At 40.2% G+C, this 19,385-nt stretch overlaps 1 protein-coding gene across 1 annotated transcript in view; it reads left to right on the top strand.

The window, feature by feature from the left end:
• Cdh20 (cadherin 20) overlaps positions 1 to 19,385 on the top strand; it is a 248,938-nt gene that overhangs the window by 164,423 nt on the left and 65,130 nt on the right. Inside the window, exon 2 of the mRNA XM_036202240.1 lies at positions 18,788 to 19,183. Within this exon, the coding sequence (XP_036058133.1) occupies positions 18,938 to 19,183 (246 nt within the window). The 5' untranslated portion in view covers positions 18,788 to 18,937. The remainder of the gene's footprint in view (positions 1 to 18,787; positions 19,184 to 19,385) is intronic.

Here is a 19,385-nt window from a genome sequence, read left to right as displayed (position 1 = left end):
TTACAACTTAATCTTAGGTTAGCTGTGGTAGTACTTGCCTGTAACTCCAGCACTCAAGATTTTTAGGATCCTCCAAGAGTATCAGACATGCTCTGGGTCCAGAGTGAGACTCTCTCTCAAAACACAAACAAAAAACTTCATTTAGATAACAAATTTATCTGTGCTCCAAATTCTTTTTCCTACAGGTAAATTGTTATGCCCCCCCCCCCTAGTTAGCTTTAACTGTCTGCTTGGCACAGCCTAGCATCACCTGAGTAGGGAGTTTCAATGAGAGACCTCCCAGATCAGATTGGCCTGTGGAAACATCTGTGGAAGATTGTTGTGATTGTTAATTGATGTCAGAGGGCCCAGTCCGCTATGGGCAGCATCACTCCCTGGGTAGATAGTCTTGAGCTGACCTAAAAGCTGAGTATAAACCTGCCTGCAAGCTAGTCATCAAGCTGCCACCACTGTCATTTGGGCTGTGCTTCTTTGGTTGTGAAGTGAGTTCCTTGGTTGGAAATAACACTGTGTGGATCAGTAAGCAAGTCTGCCTCTAGTATCCTGCTTGAGTCCTTGTCCTGACTTCCCAAGGATGGACTGTCACAGAAGGCCAGAAGAAACTCCTCTACTAAGTGCCTTCTGATCACAGTATTTGTCACGACAACACAATGAAACAAGAATATTCCCAAAGGCAGAGAGCAGAGGGAAACACTAAGTAGGTCAGTTGCTTGGCACTTCTTTCTTTGCTTTTTAATTTTCTTTTATTTCAGACTTTAGGCAGCCCTGAACTTACCATGTAGACCAGGCTGGCCATAAACCTGTGGCAATTCTCCTGCCTCTGCCTCCAGGGTGCTGGAATTACTAGTATGTGCCACCACAACTGTCCTGAGCTCCTTTTCAAAGAACTTTAATCAATTAATTGTATTTTTAAATACATGTTTTTAATAAACAGTCAGAAATTTAACACAATTATAAGTGTTTAATAAGATGAGACATTAGTGAGCATGTGGGACAAGTCTCAAAAATCAAAAGTGATCATTCTTGTCTGACTATAGTCAGAGAAATTGCCCATGGACTGGGCTGCAGTTTCATTAGCTTGATTAAAAATGAAAAGCAAAGGAAGGGTAAAGTAGGTCAAAAACTTCTTGACTGCATGAGGATTAAAACACTTACTCACTACTGCATGTGGAAGGACCAGCAGGAATCTGTTTGCTGGTCTTAGAGGCACAGAAAGGGTGGAACAGTATCCTCAAATGCAAAAACTGTTTCTAATGTGGATGAAAAGCTGAGAAGGCTTGGGCATGAATGCTAGCAGCAGCAGGGTTCCTAAAGGAGGAATGCCTTTATTCACCTCCAAGGGAGTTAAAGCTAGATCAATGTGTGTTTATGATGGGGCCAACTACAGTTTTCAATTACATAATTCAAGCTTTCTGCTCTTTTATTTCTCTATTCCTACAACCCACTTACCTCCACCCCACCTCACACACATCCACATGCACACAGACACACTCACATCCTAACTTAGTTAGGGTTTTATTGTTGTGAAGACATACCATGACCACAGCAACTCTTATAAAGGAAAACATTTAATTGGGGCTGGCTTAGAGTTCAGAGGTTTAGTCCATTATCATTATGGTGGGAAGTATGGTGGCATGTAGGCAGACATGGTCCTGGAAAAGGAGCTTGAAGTTACATATCTTGATCTGCAGATAGTATAAAAAGACTGAGTCACACTAGGTCTGGCTTGAGCTTCTGTGACCTCAAAGTCTGTCCCCAGTGACACACTTCCTCCAACAATGCCATACCCACTCCAACAAGATCACACCTCCCAATAGTGCCAGTCCCTATGAGCCTATGTGGTCCTTTTCATTCAAACTATCACATTCCATTCCCTGGCCCCCATAGGATTATGGTTATATAATAATACAAAATGCATTTAGTCTAACTTCAAAAGTCCCCATAGTCTATAATAATGTCAACATTGTTTACAAGTCCAAAGTTCAAAGTCTCTTCTGAGACTCATACATTCTTAACTGTAGTCCCCTCTAAAATAAAAAATCAGATCATGTACTTCCAACATAAAATGGTACATGATATACTACCATTCCAAAAGCATGGAGAGGGAGCATAGTGAGGAAATACTGGACCAAAGCAAGACTGAAAACCAGCTGGGCAAACTCCTAATTCTGCATCTCCACGTCTGATGTAAAAGCCACTATTCAGATCTCCAACTCCTTTCAGCTTTGTTGATTATAACACACTTCTTTCTCTTAGAATTATTCCACTTCCAGTTAGCAGCTTTCCTTGGCAGGTATCTCATGGCTCTGAAATCTTCAACACAATCCAGGCTTCACTTTCACAGCTTTACACAATGGCCTCTCTAGGCCTCCAAGCAGGTACACCCTGACACGTGCCTGTCCTCAGCAGCTTTCTTTAGTAGAGAATGGAGATTCCATAACCTCTTTCTTCTGTCCTTGACTCTAAAGCCAGAACCATGTGGCTGAAGCTGCTAAGTTCTTCTGCTTACTGGGACTGGAAAATGCCCCCCTTGTTCAAACATCTTCACCAGCTTTCTGTTTTCAATGGTTTCCTTCACTGTCTAAGCTTGGCTGTCCTGAAACTTGCTCTGTAAACCGGGCTGGCCTCAATCTCAAGATCTGCCTGCCTCTGCCACTAGAGTGCAGGGATTGAAGGTGTGCCCCACCACATCTATCCCTTAGCTTTTCTTTAGTTTCTTTTCACAGATTGGAAGCTTAGCTGGGTGGGGTCTGACCTGAGGTCACCACTCCTTTTATTCCATTTAACATCAGACTTTCTTTAATCTGTCTTTCTGTTTATCTCCTTGATTAGAGGATTAGCTCCATTTCATTTTCTGGAGGCCCCTTTTTCCTTGAACTGTACATTTTATATTTTTCATTGCTCATCTTGTTCCTTTTCATTATAGATCTTTGTGGTAGTGAACACTAATGACCACACAACAGAATCAAAACTAGGCTGTTTTTAAATTTTTTCTGCCAATGCCATTAATCTAAAACTCTTCAATTTATGCTCAGGCAGACTTTTCAGACAAGGAGTGGGAAAAATAGTAACATTCTTAGCTATAAAAAAAAAAAACAAGGACGATCTCTAGGCCACATACAAATATTCTTCTCCTCTGAAACCTCCCAAGCCAGGCCCCCACAGTACAAATCACCCCCAGCATCACTGTCTTCCATGTTCCTACTAGTATAGCCCATTAAGTCTCACTTAAAGCTTTCAACTTTTCTAATGCAGACCCAGAGTCCACATTCTCCAAACAAAAACCATGGTCAGACTTATCACAACAATATCCCAGTCCCTAGTACCAACTTCTATTTTAGTTATGGTTTCTATTGTAGACATAGTTGCTTGTTGGCTGACAGCCCACACATAATGATACAGAACTGTACTATTAACTATAAAAGCTCAGCCTATAGCTTAGACTTGTTTCTAAGTAGTTCTTATAACTTAATTCATTTATAGTAATCAATATTCTATCACATGGCATTGCCTCTCTTCCAGGCTGGTGGCTCCACTTTCTTCCCAGCATTCTCTCTCTGCCCAGAAGTTCCATCTATACATCCTGCCTAGCTATTTGCTGTTCAGCTTTTTATTACACCAGTCACATCAATACATTTTCACACAGAATACAAATATCCCACAACATTCTACTGCTGTGAAGAGGCACCACTTGGGGCTGCCTTACAGTTCAGAGATTTAGTCCATTATCATCATGGTGGGAAGCATGGTGGCATAAAGGCAGACATGGTGCTGGAGAAGGAGGTGAGAGTTCTACATCCTGATTTGCAGGTAGCAGAAAGACATAGAGACACACTAGGGCTAGCATGAACTTCTGAGACCTCAAAGCCCATCCCCAGTGACACACCTCCTCCAACAATGCCACACCTACTCCAAGAAGACCTCATCTTCTGATAGTGTAAGTCCCTATGAGCCTATGGAGGCATTTTCATTCAAACTACCACACAGCCTCATCTTCATATTCTTATACAAAATCAGAGCACACTCCTAACCTTCAGGTAAGATGTCACATGCTTTCTCCTGCCACATCAACCCCACAGATCCGTTTATGAACTTCACAGTTCCATTTGCATAGACTAGTTTGGCTGTAGAGAATATTGAGAAAGCAAGCAGCTGGAGACGAGAAAGAACTGACAACAGTCTGAAGCAACAGGAAAATTTATGTAATGCTTACCAAAATTAGAAGAAGCAAGAGCACTGCCCACTCACCTTGTGAAGTCCTTGGGGAAATTAGGTATCCTCTTGTCTCTTCTTTCATTTTTTTGAATGCCACAATCCCTCACTTCTACATACATCAACAGTTTACTAACCATTTCGTTGAGGGGTAAAAGAGGGAAATGTGAGCTCATGAAATGACCACACACTGGCTTTATGATACAGGCCATCTTAAAAACATTAACTGGAGAAAATGAGGTACTGTGGGGTAAATAAAGACTGTGGAGGGGGTGAAAAGAGAACTGAAAATGCAGTGAGTAGATCCTGGGAAGTCCTGGATCCACCAAGAATTGAGGCCTCACCCCCTAAGTCGACTGGGCAAACCTCAAATGCACTCAGAGACTGAAGCAGCAAACCCGGGGCCTGCACAGTCCCACACCAGGTTCTCTGCAGATATACTATAGAAACTTTCAGTTTAGTATTTCTGTGGGAGTCCTTAGTGTGTGCATGAACGGGTCTCTGCTTTGTGTGCCTTCTCTGAGGGCTCCTTTCCTTCTGTTGGGTTGCCTTGTCCAATTTTGATGTGATAGTTTTGGTTTTATCTTATTTTATTTTGTTGGTATCTCTTAGAAACCTGTTCTTTTCTAATGAGAGACAGAAGGGGAAAGGATCAGGATGGGGGCAGGGAGGAAGGGGAACTGTAATCAGGATATATTGTATGGAAAAAGATTCTTTTTTTTTTTCTTGGATTTTTCAAGACAGGGTTTCTCTGTGTAGCTTTGCGACTTTCCTGGATCTCGCTCTGTAGACCAGGCTGGCCTCAAACTCACAAAGATCCGCCTGCCTATGCTTATGCCTCCCAAGTACTGGGGTTAAAGGTGTACACCACCACTGCCCAGCTAAGATTCTATTTTTAATAAAGGGAGAGTTGAGGGCCTTAACAGCAGAGGACTAGAAGTAGGTTGGTGAGTTCATTGTCATAAAGGCTGGGGATCTTACTTACCTAGTGGCTACTGGGAGAGAAAGGTATGAGAGGATCCTCTGAAGGGAAGGAAATTTTCTCTTTTCAGCATTAAACATCATGTCATGCACCCTTCTCCAAATGGATTCCAAAGGTAGCAAACAGATTCAGAAATGTCCAAATATGACTGACAAAGTTACTGAAGAATATTTTCTTTGTGGAATTCCATAAGGAACTATTGTTTGTAAGCCATGTATAGTTAAATATATGATCACCATATGAGCATTTTAGTTATATCTGTCCCTGGGACCACACATGTCATTCTCTCGAAATCCTGCCATTTATACTAAAGGAGTCTGACTCCTAAGCCTCTCAAGAGACCCTTGATTGAGACATGGAACAGTGTGGGATGCTGAGCTATATCCTGATTTATTGTGAGGCACCTTATGGTATACTGTCATGTTTCATTGCCATCTCTAAGATCTCTATGAAGTCTCTCTCTCCTTATTTTCTTTGAAATGCATTTTTGAAGCTCATGATAAGAATTAGAGTAATTGCTGAAGAAGTACAGAAACCTAAAAAGAAATAATAAAGGAAGGGCATGTAATGGTTGAAATTATTAAGGCCACACCACATAGTTAAAAGGGAGGTTTATTTTGTGGGGTAACTTACAAATGAAGGGATAGGTTGCAGGGTCTGGGAAAGGTATGGTGCAGTCTGGCAGTGTTCTCTGGAGAACTCTGCTCAGTCTACCTCCAGCATCCAGGGTCCCAGAACCAAGAGAAGCCTCTCCTCTCTATCCTGGGTCTGCAGCCTCCTCTCTCAGACCCGCCTTGTAGGCGTGACCATTGCGGAAGCCTCAGTGGGGGTTGGATCTTCCAGGCCAATGCTGGAATGGCTACCCACTACATCTCCCCCTTTTGTCTAAATAAGAAGGTTCTAACCTAATACAAGACTATATACAAAGAAATGGTTATCAAATATTATCCAGGAGTAATGAGGGATAATGACCTAGATAAGCTGGAATTACAATAAATTCAAACAATATCAAGCAAAAAACACATACTAAAATCCAGGAAAGTCTAGAGCGTGGGTAGGTGCCATGTTATAAAGATCATTCCACAAGGTGTCCTATCCTAAAGAACCTGAGTCTAATACTTAATATATTCTATCTAAGATAATATATATATATACACACACACACACACACATAAAGTTGTAACTATAACTGCTAGTCTTCAACCTCTTCAAAGACCTGAGAAGGAATATAATAATACCTGAGAAATGGGAGAAGGACGCAAGCAACTTCCAGGAGTCTTGCAAGAGTAGATAGAGACAGCTGGCAGCCTGGACAGTCACCTAATGTTTCTCAGCATCGTTGGTGCATTCACACTGGCTATGGCCTAGAGTATCTGACAGACCATTTTCAGAAGCAGGAATTCTGAAAGACCATCTTACCTTGTCTTGCCAAAGTACAGTGTTCACTTTCCTTGTGTCCCGCTTCTCCAGAAAGGACAGCATTAGTACTGTCAGCACTTGAGGCAAGGGCAGTTCTTTGCCCAGTAGACCATTTTGTGCCAAGAAGACAAACTTCCAAATGGAAATGTCTTAGAAGCCCAACATTCTCTCAGGATCAAATTGGTGCTGCTAAGAACAATTGTCTCTCACGTCAACAGAATTCTAAGTTAATTAAATGCCATATTCTCTAGGTCTATGAAGTGTTTGAAGATTACCTGTCCATCTGACCTATATTTTTATAAAACTGGATAACCTAACTAACATAATTATAGATATGACAAGCATAGGTGACAATAAATCTATAAGTCTTATCTACCTAAACAACCTAAGGACTAAGGCTTCATGTAAACAAGGCAAACAGTTTGTAAGCAAATGTATAGTAAAAGGACAATGACTTTAAAATTGTGACAATACACAAAATATCTTTAACAGAGGTAGGAATGTATAGTGCAATATGCAATATGATAATAATCCTAAATATATATCAGTATACATAATATCTTAAACAGAAGTAGAACATACATACAGTATGACAGATATAAATTTACATTTGTATCAATATACAAATATTTCAAATAAGAGTAAAAATATGTGTACATTATAACAAACATAGTTCTGTATTTGTATCAATATATAAATTATCTTAAATAGGAATATAAAAAGTTTATAATTGTATCAACATATAAGAATTCATAACAGTGCAAATTATCTAAGGCTGTTATTTTAATAAATTTGTTTACTAATGTATATGATAGTCTACCATAATATCTTATACATATCCATTCCATTTCTTCTTTTACCTTTTTTTTTTGAGACATATTTTCTTTCCTTAAGGAGAGTACTGAGTTTAACAGTTTCTTCCACCCCCAACCCTAGAACCATTATCCATAACCCTGAGAAATATGAAACCTTAGGGAGAAGGGGCGTCGTTTTCTTAGAATTGCTTCCTGCTGTTTAGGGGGCGATGGTATCTCTGTTGGGTATTGTGAGAAAGCTCAGATAGTTAAATCTCAGTTAGACTAACTGTAGATTCTGCAGCAACTCTCAGAGTAATGGGTAAGATTGTCTGAAATTCTGACAAGAAGTGTAGTATGATGATGATTACCATGGCATCATTCTAGACTGGGTAGAGTTGTCGTTGTTTTGGGGGCCCCATCTTCCTTCTGGAGACTTCAGAGATTGCTATTGGAAAAACTTATTTTTTATCAGAATGGAAGGTTTGTATTCAAAGATGACATGACATGTAAGAAAGGATTCCAAGAAATCAAGAGTAAGCATGGAGAGAATTAGAATCTGGAAGACAATGGTCCCTAATAATTGGTTTCCTTCTGTCTCACACCAGAGGGCTCTTCTGATATGGGACTGAAGAATCTCTCAACCTTTTCTTTTATCAATATGCTTGGGTTTAGAGAAGGAGTGAGCCAATTCCATCTCCAAAGCCAGCTTAGTTTATAATTGAATTGGAACCACAACTATTCTAGATTGATAGAGATATAGATGAAAGACAGTGATATTTTACCCTGTGTAGATTGGTACCAATAGATTCTTTCTTTCTGCTGTCAACATTCGGATATCTAAGGCCTTATGATTTCTGGAAGATGGGTATTTCCATTATCCTGGAAAGACAAAAACAGAATCCTACCCCAACCTTTGATTGTTAAATTTTTCTTACAACTTGAAGAGATGTCACATTGGTGAATGATCTTTTACTTCTCCTCATCAAGGGGTTTCTCCTATTTGAATTGAGTTTTTATTAATTTTGTTGGTATCCATATCTTTACTTCTCCTGCAGAAACAAAAGCAAAACCGCTTCCCCAATGAAGTACATATCCAGATCTCCATTCTGAGGTCAACACATCTTTGAAATAAACTGGTTGGTTTAGCTCCGGAGTTTTATCTGTCATCCAGTGTCTCTCTGCCGCTATTGTTCCTTTCTCATCAGCATTGAGAAAATCCAAGGTTAATAAAGCACTATGCAATCTATTTCTAGGAGTCATTGTTACCTGTTGCTGTTTATTTAGCATATCCTTTAAAGTTCAATTGGATCTTTCTATGACTGCTTGGCCTGTGGGATTGTGTGGTATACCTGTAACATGCTTTATATTATAATAAGCAAAGAACTGTCTCATTTTATTGGAGACATATGCTGGGGCATTGTCTGTCTTAATTTGTACAGGTATTCCCATGATGGCCATAACTTCTAGTAGGTGTGTAATCACAGAATCAGCCTTTTCAGAAGACATAGGAGTTGCCCACTGAAATTCTGAATAGGGGTCAATGGTATGGTGTACATACTTTAATCTTCCAAATTCTGCAAAATGAAACACATCCATCTGCCAATTTCATTTCTTTGTGTACCTTTTGGATTGCTTCCTGCAGGTAATGGAGTTTGGTTATAGAAGGAACAAGTAGGACATTTTTTTTTTCACAATATCCTTAGCTTGTTGCCAAGTAATGGACAAATCCTTCTTCAAACCTTTGCTATTTACTTGGTGTTTCTTATGAAATTCTGAGGTTTCTAGCCCATTACCTACTAGTAACTGATCAATCTCATCATTACCTTGTGCTAGAGGTCCTGGCAGACCTATATGGGATCTGATATGTGAGATATATATGTGTGTATATATATATGTGTGTGTGTGTGTGTGTGTGTATGTGTGTGTCTGTGTGTGTGTATATATATATATATATATATATATATATATATATATATATATATAGAGAGAGAGAGAGAGAGAGAGAGAGAGGATGTTCCCTTTTTCTGATGATTTCCTGCAATTGTATGAATAATGAAGTTAATTCTGCATTTTCAGGAATAAATTCAGCAGTTTCTATATGTAAAACAACTCTCTCTGCATATTGAGAGTCAGTGACTATATTGAGGGTTTCTGTGAAGTCCATCAGTACCATAAGAACGGCATACAGTTCTGCCTTTTGTACAGAGCTGTATGGACTTTGTACTACTTTACTTAAGTCTCCTGATTTGTATCCTGCTTTCCCTGATTTATTTGCATCAGTATAGAATGTGAGGACTCCAGAAATTGGCTTGTGTCGTACAATGTGAGGAAGGACCTATTCAGTCTTCTTTATGAATTCTATCCTCTTGCTTTTGGGATAATGGTTGTTAATCTCTCCCAAAAAGTTACTGCAGGCTCTCTGTCAGTATTCATTATCTTTCCACAGTGATGAAATTTCCTCATTAGTTAAAGGTACTACAATTTCTGCTGGGTCCATTCCTGTCAACTGACAAAGTCTTAATTTACCTTTTTGAATCAAATCAGAGATCTTTTCTATATAAGTCTTTAATTTCTTATTTGGTTTATGTGGTAGGAATATCATTCCAATATAATATCTTCCCTCTGCATCAAAATACTTGTGGGGGAATGTCTGGAGGGGAATATGATAAGAATGTATTTAAGTTCTGGATCCACACAATCCACATGTGCTTCTCAAATTGTCTTTTCTACTAGAGCCAATTCCTTCTCAGCTTCGGCTGATAATTCTCTTGGACTATTTAATTCTTTGTCCCCTTCTAGAGTATTAGCCAAATTTTGTAGTCCATCTTTGGGTATTCTCAATGATACCCAATAAGTTGGAAATGCTTCCTTAAAACTTTTGAAAATCATTAAGAGTCTTCAATCGATCTCTCCTCAGTTGTACCTTTTGGGGTCTAATTTTTTGTAGCTCTATCTTATATCCTAAGTAATTAGTACAATCTCCTCTTTGTATTTTTTCAGGAGCAATTTGCAATCACCAGTGAGGCAAAACTTTTTTTACTTCTTCAAACATGCTTTCTAATGTGTCTAACTTTGGATCAGCTAATAGGATATCATACATATAATGATAAATTATGGATTGTGGAAACTTTACACGAATTATCTCCAATGGTTTTTGCACAAAGTATTGGCATAAGGTAGGGCTGTTTAACATTCCCTGTGGGAGGACCTTCCATTGATATCTCTTGACTGGCTGAGAATTGTTATAATAAGGAACTGTGAAGGCAAATTTTTCTCTATCATTTTCTTGTAAGGGTATGGCAAAGAAACAGTCTTTTAAGTCAATAACTATTATAGGCCATTCTTTGGGTAGCAGAGAGGGCAAGGGCATCCCAGTCTGTAGGGAGCCCATCGGCTGAATTACTTTATTAATAGCTCTCAGATCTGTCAGCATTCTCCAATTACCACACTTGTTTTAAATAACAAATACAGAATTCCAAGGGCTGGTAGATTCTTCAATGTGTTGAGCATTTAACTGATCTTGAACCAGCTGTTCTATGGCTTGTAGCTTCTCTTTTGTCAAAGGCCACTGTCCAACCCAGACAGGTTTATGAGTTAGCCATTTTAAAGGTAAGGCAGTTGGTACTTCTGAGAGTTCAACAGCAGTTGTGCTCTGTTTGTGTACAGCCTGAATGGTTGGTGACTGTTTTTTTTTTTTTTTTTTTTTTTTTATAGCATGTTATGATATTATTCCTAGAAACATGCATTGGCCTGTATTCCTTTCCTTAGAGTGTAGGAATTTTAATCTGTGTATTCCACTGTGGTAGCAGATCTCGGCCCCATAGATTTACTGCTACATTTGCTACATATGGCTTCAGCCTTCCTTTCTGTCCTTCTGGCCATATGCATACAACCCATCTCGAACTCTGTTTTATCTGAGATAGGGTGCCAATTCCTAAAAGTTGAACATCTACCTCTCGAAGAGGCCAATTCGGATGCCATGATTTTGGTGCAATTATAGTCACATCCGCACCTGTGTCTAACAGGCCCTCCAGAACCAAGCCATTAATTCAAATTCTAAGCTTTGGTTTTTGTTCATTAATGGAAGTCTGCCAAAATATTTGTTTTATTGTGTTCTTTGTAAACTGTGATTCATCTATCAGAGCTGTTTTATCATCTATTGCAGGTATTGGTTTTTGCATTAGGCATTGGTTTATTCAGTTGTCCTGGAGAGGAATTTCTTCCACAATGGCTGGGAATGTCCTTACCACATTTGATTTGGGGGCCTCAGGCCCCCTGAGGCATTTCCCACTAGTAAAGGGTTGCCTCATATATCTATTTTTGATCTGCACTCACTGGTCCAATGTCAGCTTTTGCCACATCTTCTACATAATCCAGGAGGTGGATGGGGTCTCCTGTTTAGGCTATTCCTAGAAGTAGTATTACTTCTAGGATTACCCCATGTACACTTTTTACTTATATGACATTTAAAACATTTGGTACCTTGGGGCCTTCTTTCACCTCTGAGGTTTGTCTCTCCTATCCAAGCCTCATTACTGTAGTTAAGAGACTCAACACCATTAGTATACTGAATCCATTCTTCCAAAGGAGCTGATCTGATCTTTAATGGTGTATGTATTCTTTTGCATTCTGCATTAACATTGTTGAATGCTGAGGACTCAGTTAACATTTTTCTTAATTCTTTATCTGACACAGTTTTTGTTATAGCTGTGTTCAGCCTTTGTAAAAAATCAGTGAAGGGTTTGTGCATTCCCTGAAATATCTTTGTGTATACCTCAGTTGCTTTTCCAGGTTCTGGAATTTTAGAGCTGCTGTATGTCATAGGATATTGTATGCTCATCATAAATGACTTGTACATTCCTGTTAGCGAAGCATTCCTCACCAAGTATTTGATCTTGGGAGATCTCAAAACCTCTGAGTTTACCTTGTTGTTCTAAATGTCTTGCCTCTTCTCTCAACTAGCTTTTCTACTGTAACTGCTGGCTGTATTCTAGAACAGCTGAAATTAACTGATGCCAGTCATCTGGAATGATTCTATGTGAGGTAGACCACAAATTTAACATCTGTTTTACGTATGTGGAGTGTATCCCATATGTAACTACTGCTTCCTTTATATTTTTAAACTCCCTTGTTGAAATCGGTTGTAATGTATATGTCGTATATGGCTCAGGTGTGTGTCATCTGCTGGCTTCTCATGGATGATAACAGGATAAGCCATTGTATGAGAGCCATTTGGAGATGTTACAACTTGTGTGGTCTTGCCCTTCTGCTTATTAGGTCCCTTGTCATGTTTATTGAGAGTTTCCTCCAGGGCTTATAAATGAGCACCTAGGGTCTGTTCCAGGGAGTAAACCTCCTCTCTTGTAAGGGATTCCAGATTTCTCATGGAATCATGGAAGTTTTTATGTTCTTCTGAAACACATGATTCCATGGACCTTATCTTATCAACTAATGATAACTTTTCTTCTTTATATAGTATCTGAGTAGCTACAACTTCACTCTGGAGAGTTAGTGTTCTATCCATTAAATACTCATATTTATTATCAATAAAAGCAATTTTGGGTACAACCTTGTTTTGTAAATTCTGGCTAGCAGATTCCAGAGACAGAATATTTTTATGTAAGTCCTGGTCAGCAGATTCCACAGAAAGAATCTTTTTCTGTAAGCCTTCAGTGCTATCTCTTAAAGCCTGTAAATCTGGGTTAGGAGATTCCAGAAAGAGAATCTTTTTCTGTAAGCCTTCATTGCTATCTTTTAAAGTCTGTATCAGTCCCAATAATGACTCATCTTTGTTCTTATTATTAAACCAGTGTTTGAACACTGTGTGAATTATTACGATGAATGTCAAAGTGGTACAGTCCAGATATGCCTTAGGGAGGTTGTATATTTCCAGGAAAATGCCATTCATCATATAGGCAAAAAGGTTTTCAAATTCTTGTGAGGTAATGTTGTCAGCCATATTACAAGAACTACTCAAAATTTGTTAGTCAGTTTTAAGGTGTAAAATTATCAAGTACTTTTACTTGAAAGAAGCTTACCTTTCCATGGTTTTGGGGGGTGCAGTAGCACTTCTCAGCCAGCAGGAGGCGTTGGTATAGCTCCAAAGCAGGGCCTACTGGAGACCTTGTCTGGCAGCAGCTGAGGGAAGGAGCCAAGATGGCAGGGAGCCGGCACTAAGGGAAGAGTGGGAAGGCCTCACTCACAGAGGTTTTCGCTGGTCTGGGGGCTAAGCTAGGGAACTGAGACCGGACTACCTGCTCCCTTTTTCATGAATGGAACTGTGTAGGGGTTCCCTGGTTAAATGGAACTTTGCAGGCGGGTTTAGGTACCTGCCAGCTGGGTAGGAGGCTGAGGGTGGGAGCCCCCTAGGCCTTTGGAATTTGCCTCACGTGAGTGCCAGATAATGGTGGAATTATTAAGGCCATTCCATGTAGTTAAAAGGGAGGTTTATTTTGTGGGGTAACTTACAAATGAAGGGATAGGTCGCAGGGTCTGGGAAAGGTATGGCACAGTCTGGCACTGTTCTCTGGAGAACTCTGCTAGGTCTACTTCCAGCGTCCAGGGTCCTGGAACCAAGAGAAGCCTCTCCTCTTGATCCTGGGTCTTCAGCCTCCTCTCTCAGCCCCGCCTTGTGGGTGTAACCATTACTGAAGCCTCAATGGGGGATTGGAACTTCCAGGCCAAGGCTGGAATGGCTACCCACTACAGGCATGACTGTTCATGGGTATGGTACCGAGAAGGTTTATTGTAGAGAAAAGGGAGAACATAGCCAGAGGCAGCGATCTGGGAGAGTCCAGGGTGAATATGACCATGAGCAGGAAATGTTAGGAGAGGAGAGAGTAGAGGAAAATAGAGGGAAAGAGCAGGAGAACAGAGAGTACATGAAAAGGGGGCTGGGTAATCAAAATGGCTGGGTTATATGGGGAAGGGCCACTGGGAGTGGGGTGAGCAGCCCCTAGTCTCTTGGCTGAGAAGTTTAAAGCAGGGGGCAAGATATGCCAGCCATACCCTGTAACAGGTAGGGACTGAGGGATGCTGGGAGAACCTGATGATCAGGTCCACTTTGATATATTTATGGACACCTCAGTTACCCATTTTCCCTGCTTTGAGACCTAACATCCCAGCCTTTTGGTTGATAATAAATGATAAGAGGAGATGCAGTCTTTTTTGTGACTACTTCCTACTGACTCTGAGGCATTCTTGTTGGGAACCCAAAAAAACTGGAATGTTGGCCAAGGCTAGTAGAGCAGGCTGTTTCACTAGCTATCCTGGCTTTATGGGACCATCTGGGGTAGAGCAGTGCAGATCACGTTGGAGCAGGTTGTGAGGCTGGACCACCTCAAGCTAGCTGCTTTGGATCCCTCTGGGATGCAGAAGCTCAGGCTGGTTGGAAATTCCATCAAGGGATAATATGTAAAGCTGGTGAGTTTGGAACACTTTGCAATCTTTAGTAGATTATAAATCTACTGGAACAAATATATATTAAGAATAGAAGACAGAGAAAAGGAGTTTAGGGGAAATTTTTATCTTGGGTATACATTTGAAACTTCCAGGCACATGGTCCTAGTAGTTTGGGAAGGACAGTCTCAAGACCAGGGAAGAGAGAGGGATCTCACCCTCATGAATAGAGGCAGGTGGAGGCACTTAGAGATATTTATCTGGAATCCATTTGATCTGCAAGGGGTGGATCCAAGTAGACTCCCTGAAGCTTACAATGAACTTTTTTATGTTTATAAAAAAAGATAAAAGATAAAACTTTTAGACATGTTAGTAGATACCACTCTCAACACATACTTAAATTAACTACACTGAAGGCATCAGACCCAACAGTGCACCAACTGCCCTCCTTCCTACAGGGAGTCTCTAACATCAACTACTCTGTAGAGCCCTCACTTGAGGTTTTCTGAGCAGTTCTTCCATTTCCATGAAAAGCTCGGGAAGACTGGAATAATGAGCAGAGAAATCAGAGAAAGACCATAAAAGCCCAGTTCATTTCAAGGAGAATGCAGTAACCACCCTCCCATCTACATTTTAAATATCACAAGGAATTTAAGTAAGGAAATAAACAATTCACTGAGAATACACTTTGAGCACAACTTTAATTTCCTCCTACTGTGTTCATTACCAAGCTGTTTGCTTTCTTTCAGAAGAATAGGGGGTGGGGAACTTTTTAAAGATTCATTTAACACAGAAGTCAATTTCCACTAATGTAGTCTTCATGTGGTATGGGTATTCTCCTAAAAGCAGACCTGTGTATACAGATATTTATGTCAGCATCTTCATTTACAAGAACAGTAAGTAGCTTCAAACAAGCAATCTATTCATATCTACAGACAAATATAAATGTGAGAACCATGATTTATAATTGCAAAATGGTTAATAAGTCTAATATGACTGATTTTCCCTTTTTTGTAGAAAACAACTAACTGTGATAAGAAGAAGTATTACTATTATACAGCCTGGTTTTTTTGTTTGTTTGTTTGTTTTATTTCTGAAAATTTAGGCAGGAAATGTTTCTCATGTGTTTCACCCCAAAGAAGTAGAAACAGTGTGCTCTCCATCATCTGTCACCACCCAGTTCCATAGCACAGGGGAGTTTACAGGCATGGAATTTTTATTACTGAACCTGAGAGGGCCCAGGGACCACCAGCTTTTGCAGAATCACAGAGGGCTCCACACACCCCAGACACTCCAAAGTCACTTTGGTGTATATACAATGAAAGGAGAGAAAATAGAAACTTTGCACTCATTTGTAGGGGGACCAAGGAGGCAAGAGAGAGATAAAAGATGAAACACTTGAACTGCCTACAAAATATTCATCACAAAGCATCCACTGGAATTTCTTCTTGAACTCTTCAGATCATACCTCTATGTAAGGACAGGAGAGATTAATTAGCAGGAATACTTGTCTAATTTATGAGAGATGGGAGAATATAATGGTCACTACTTAAACTTCTTCAACATTTCCTCAAATCTTGCTCTGTTCATGACATTTAGTCAGTGGGAGCTGAGTAGGGACCTTTAAACACACACACACACACACACACACACACACACACACACACACACACACTTAATCCAAAGCAAAGTTCTCAATAGCGCCAGAGAAAAATCACTAATAAGAGTACTAGAAAGAAATCATATATGAAGTGCAGATATTAGCCAAAATGCACACGTATGTATACACATAAAGCATATTATATGTTGCTGAATGCACTCCATAAAAGAACTTTCTCTACTATTACAGAGTTTTCTAGTAACTATCCCTTTATTAAATATCTTCATAAGAAAAAGCCATGAGTGGCTGCTATGAAATTGGACTGAGCCAGAATTTTTTATCAAACAGTACTCACCACACATTAGAGATCTGTAGGGTGATCTATATTACAAGCCCTTGGAGGATTCTGTTCCCAGTTGTGCTCATGAAATATGTTTTATGCTTGTCTTCATTATTTTCACACATGATCCAGGAAATTTATGTGATTCAAGAAGTGCCAGTGGTTACTTTTGTCCATAACCTGAATTATCCCAAAGTCCTGCTGAGTAGACAGGAGAATTGCCGCATCTGCTTAACAGGTGGAAAGTAGATAGGGGAGCCACTCACAGAGTCGATCAGTGAGCTCTAATCACTGTCTTGATAACTTGAGGTGGCCAAGTCAGAGGCAAAGAGAGAACCACAGACGGAACAGTCTGAGTTAATCTGTTGCTCTTGAGGAAATCCTAAGTGGCCTTATGTCTAGACAATACATAGACAGGTTTTATGATTTGCCAAGCATGGTGATCTGGCTACCGGTTTTGTGGGGTGATACCCTATACTTCACCTTATATTTCCCCAAGACAGCATATCTGGGTTTCATGCATCTTTTCCATCAAGTTGTTCCCATATTAAGGGTCCTCCTTCTAAAGCATCCCCTCAGACGGGAACTAGGAAAAGAGAGTATCTGTTTCTGTTGCCAAATCCACAGAGAGAAGGGACTGCTGCTCTGGGAACGCGCCTTCTACCAGAACCACAATTGAATCAGCCAAATAAGGCACACAGAGCCTGTGTCTTCCTTAAGGCACTGTCTGTCTCTAAAGCCAGAACTAACTCAGAGGAGGCACAGCTACCCTGTTCTGTTATAAAACTTTTCCTCTTCATCAGCTCTCACTGATGGGACTTCTCACAGACTGAAATGACAATGTATGAATTATTATAAGATATTTCAAATCTTTTTATGCATCTCAGTAGTATTTGAGAGAATGCTAAACCCTGTTATGAAGATTACAGGTGGAAGGTGGGACCTGAGTTAGCATCAATGCATTCATTCTAAGTCACTTTCAGAAAAAGGACCACTGTTTAGTTGTCGTTCTGATCTGAAACCTTCAGGGGCAAACATTTGTTCTAAGGCACAGCAGCGGTTCTTTGAGTTAGCAGTGAAATAGTAAGCCTACAGAAAACACTTCTCTTGCTCTGATGAGTAGCCCAAGTGTAACACTGTCTCATCAAACCCAGTCATGGGAGGGAAGAAAAGGTTGATGAGGTCACAGCCCAGGAGTGAGGTCACTGGTTAAATCTGACTTCCCTCCACAGAAGCAGTGTGACTGATGAAAATCTGTTTGCCAGGTAGAAGTTAACATTCCTTTGCCTACATGAGTCTTTTGGATCAGGAAGGAAATCTCTTAGATCTGTTAGCTTACTCATGGTGGCATATGACTAATAGCACTTTAAAGTCCCAAGGGAAGGATATAATGACTAACTGGCCATTCACATCCCAGAAGGGTCACACTAGCGGCCCCTATCAGCACTTCACAGCTGAAGCAGTCGAGTGTGAAACTTGATTCTCATGAGTTCAGAGAATGATTAAAGTCAGAAGTGGTCCATGGCTGCTTATAAATGAAACCCAAGATACATAGCATAATCAATAACAGGGATAGGTACAAGATAATTGTCAATGGAAAAGAAATCTAGACTTTTCTATTCTTAATAAGCCAAGAAAAGCAGCTGACCTAATGGAAATGTTAGCTGTTAGATGTAAATTTTAGAAGTGAATGCTATTCTGAAGAGTTCAGGGGGTGTTCTGATTATATACATTTTGAAGAACACACTATTAATTTTTCAAGCTAATCAATAACATAGTCTAGCCGTCAAGGTAAGCTACTGTTGAGAAGAAGATTTTTTTTTGTACTAGTTTTATTGTCTTAGAATCCAGATCCTAATGTTTGGGGCTGATTATAGCAAGATACATTGTCTTTTTATAGTCAAAATACTATTTATATCTTAAGAGGTAATCAGCTCACTCATTGAGCAGAAAATCAAACACTTACTGACACTTCTGGGAAACTTGCAAGCAGCCCCAGGAAGGAATCCCCCCTGACAGTGTTTCCCTTAACTTGACAGGACTTGAGCTCCAGGCAGATTGACTTGAACGGGGACCTCCTTTGGGAAGCAATGAGTTTCCAACAGCCTGTGGTGTGACTTGTGTTATCTGGAAAATACTCAACCCCAGTGCTTCCCACCCTACTTGACTTGTGGAGCTCCTGCAAGCCCATGTGCACTACGGGTAGAATGAGCAATGCAAAGAGCCGACTTGGACTTGGCACGTCCTTGTACTTCTGGGCACTGATGGACCTTACAACGACCGTTCTCTCCAGCACTCCAATGCCAGGAGTTGAACTAGAAATGCTCTTCTCAGACAGGCCACAGTCACATCAGCGAAGCAAGAGGAGCTGGGTTTGGAATCAGTTTTTTGTGCTGGAAGAGTATACTGGGACCGACCCTCTGTATGTCGGCAAGGTAAGATGTGCCTGGTAGAAAGAGAAATTCCCAGGAGATCTGGTGTCAAAATTGAATATTAATGTGAATTGAATATGAATGATCACTTAGCCTATGTCTAAGGTCCACAATGCTAATGGGACACTTGTTGGTGTATTTTAAGGTGTATTACTTTTGTTTATGTTGCATTTGTTTAACCCTGGGAAGCTGTGTTACTGTGCCT

This window comes from Onychomys torridus, chromosome 11 (genome assembly GCF_903995425.1).
Source record: "Onychomys torridus chromosome 11, mOncTor1.1, whole genome shotgun sequence".
NCBI lineage: Eukaryota > Metazoa > Chordata > Mammalia > Rodentia > Cricetidae > Onychomys > Onychomys torridus.
This window is presented reverse-complemented; position numbering and strand designations above follow the sequence as displayed.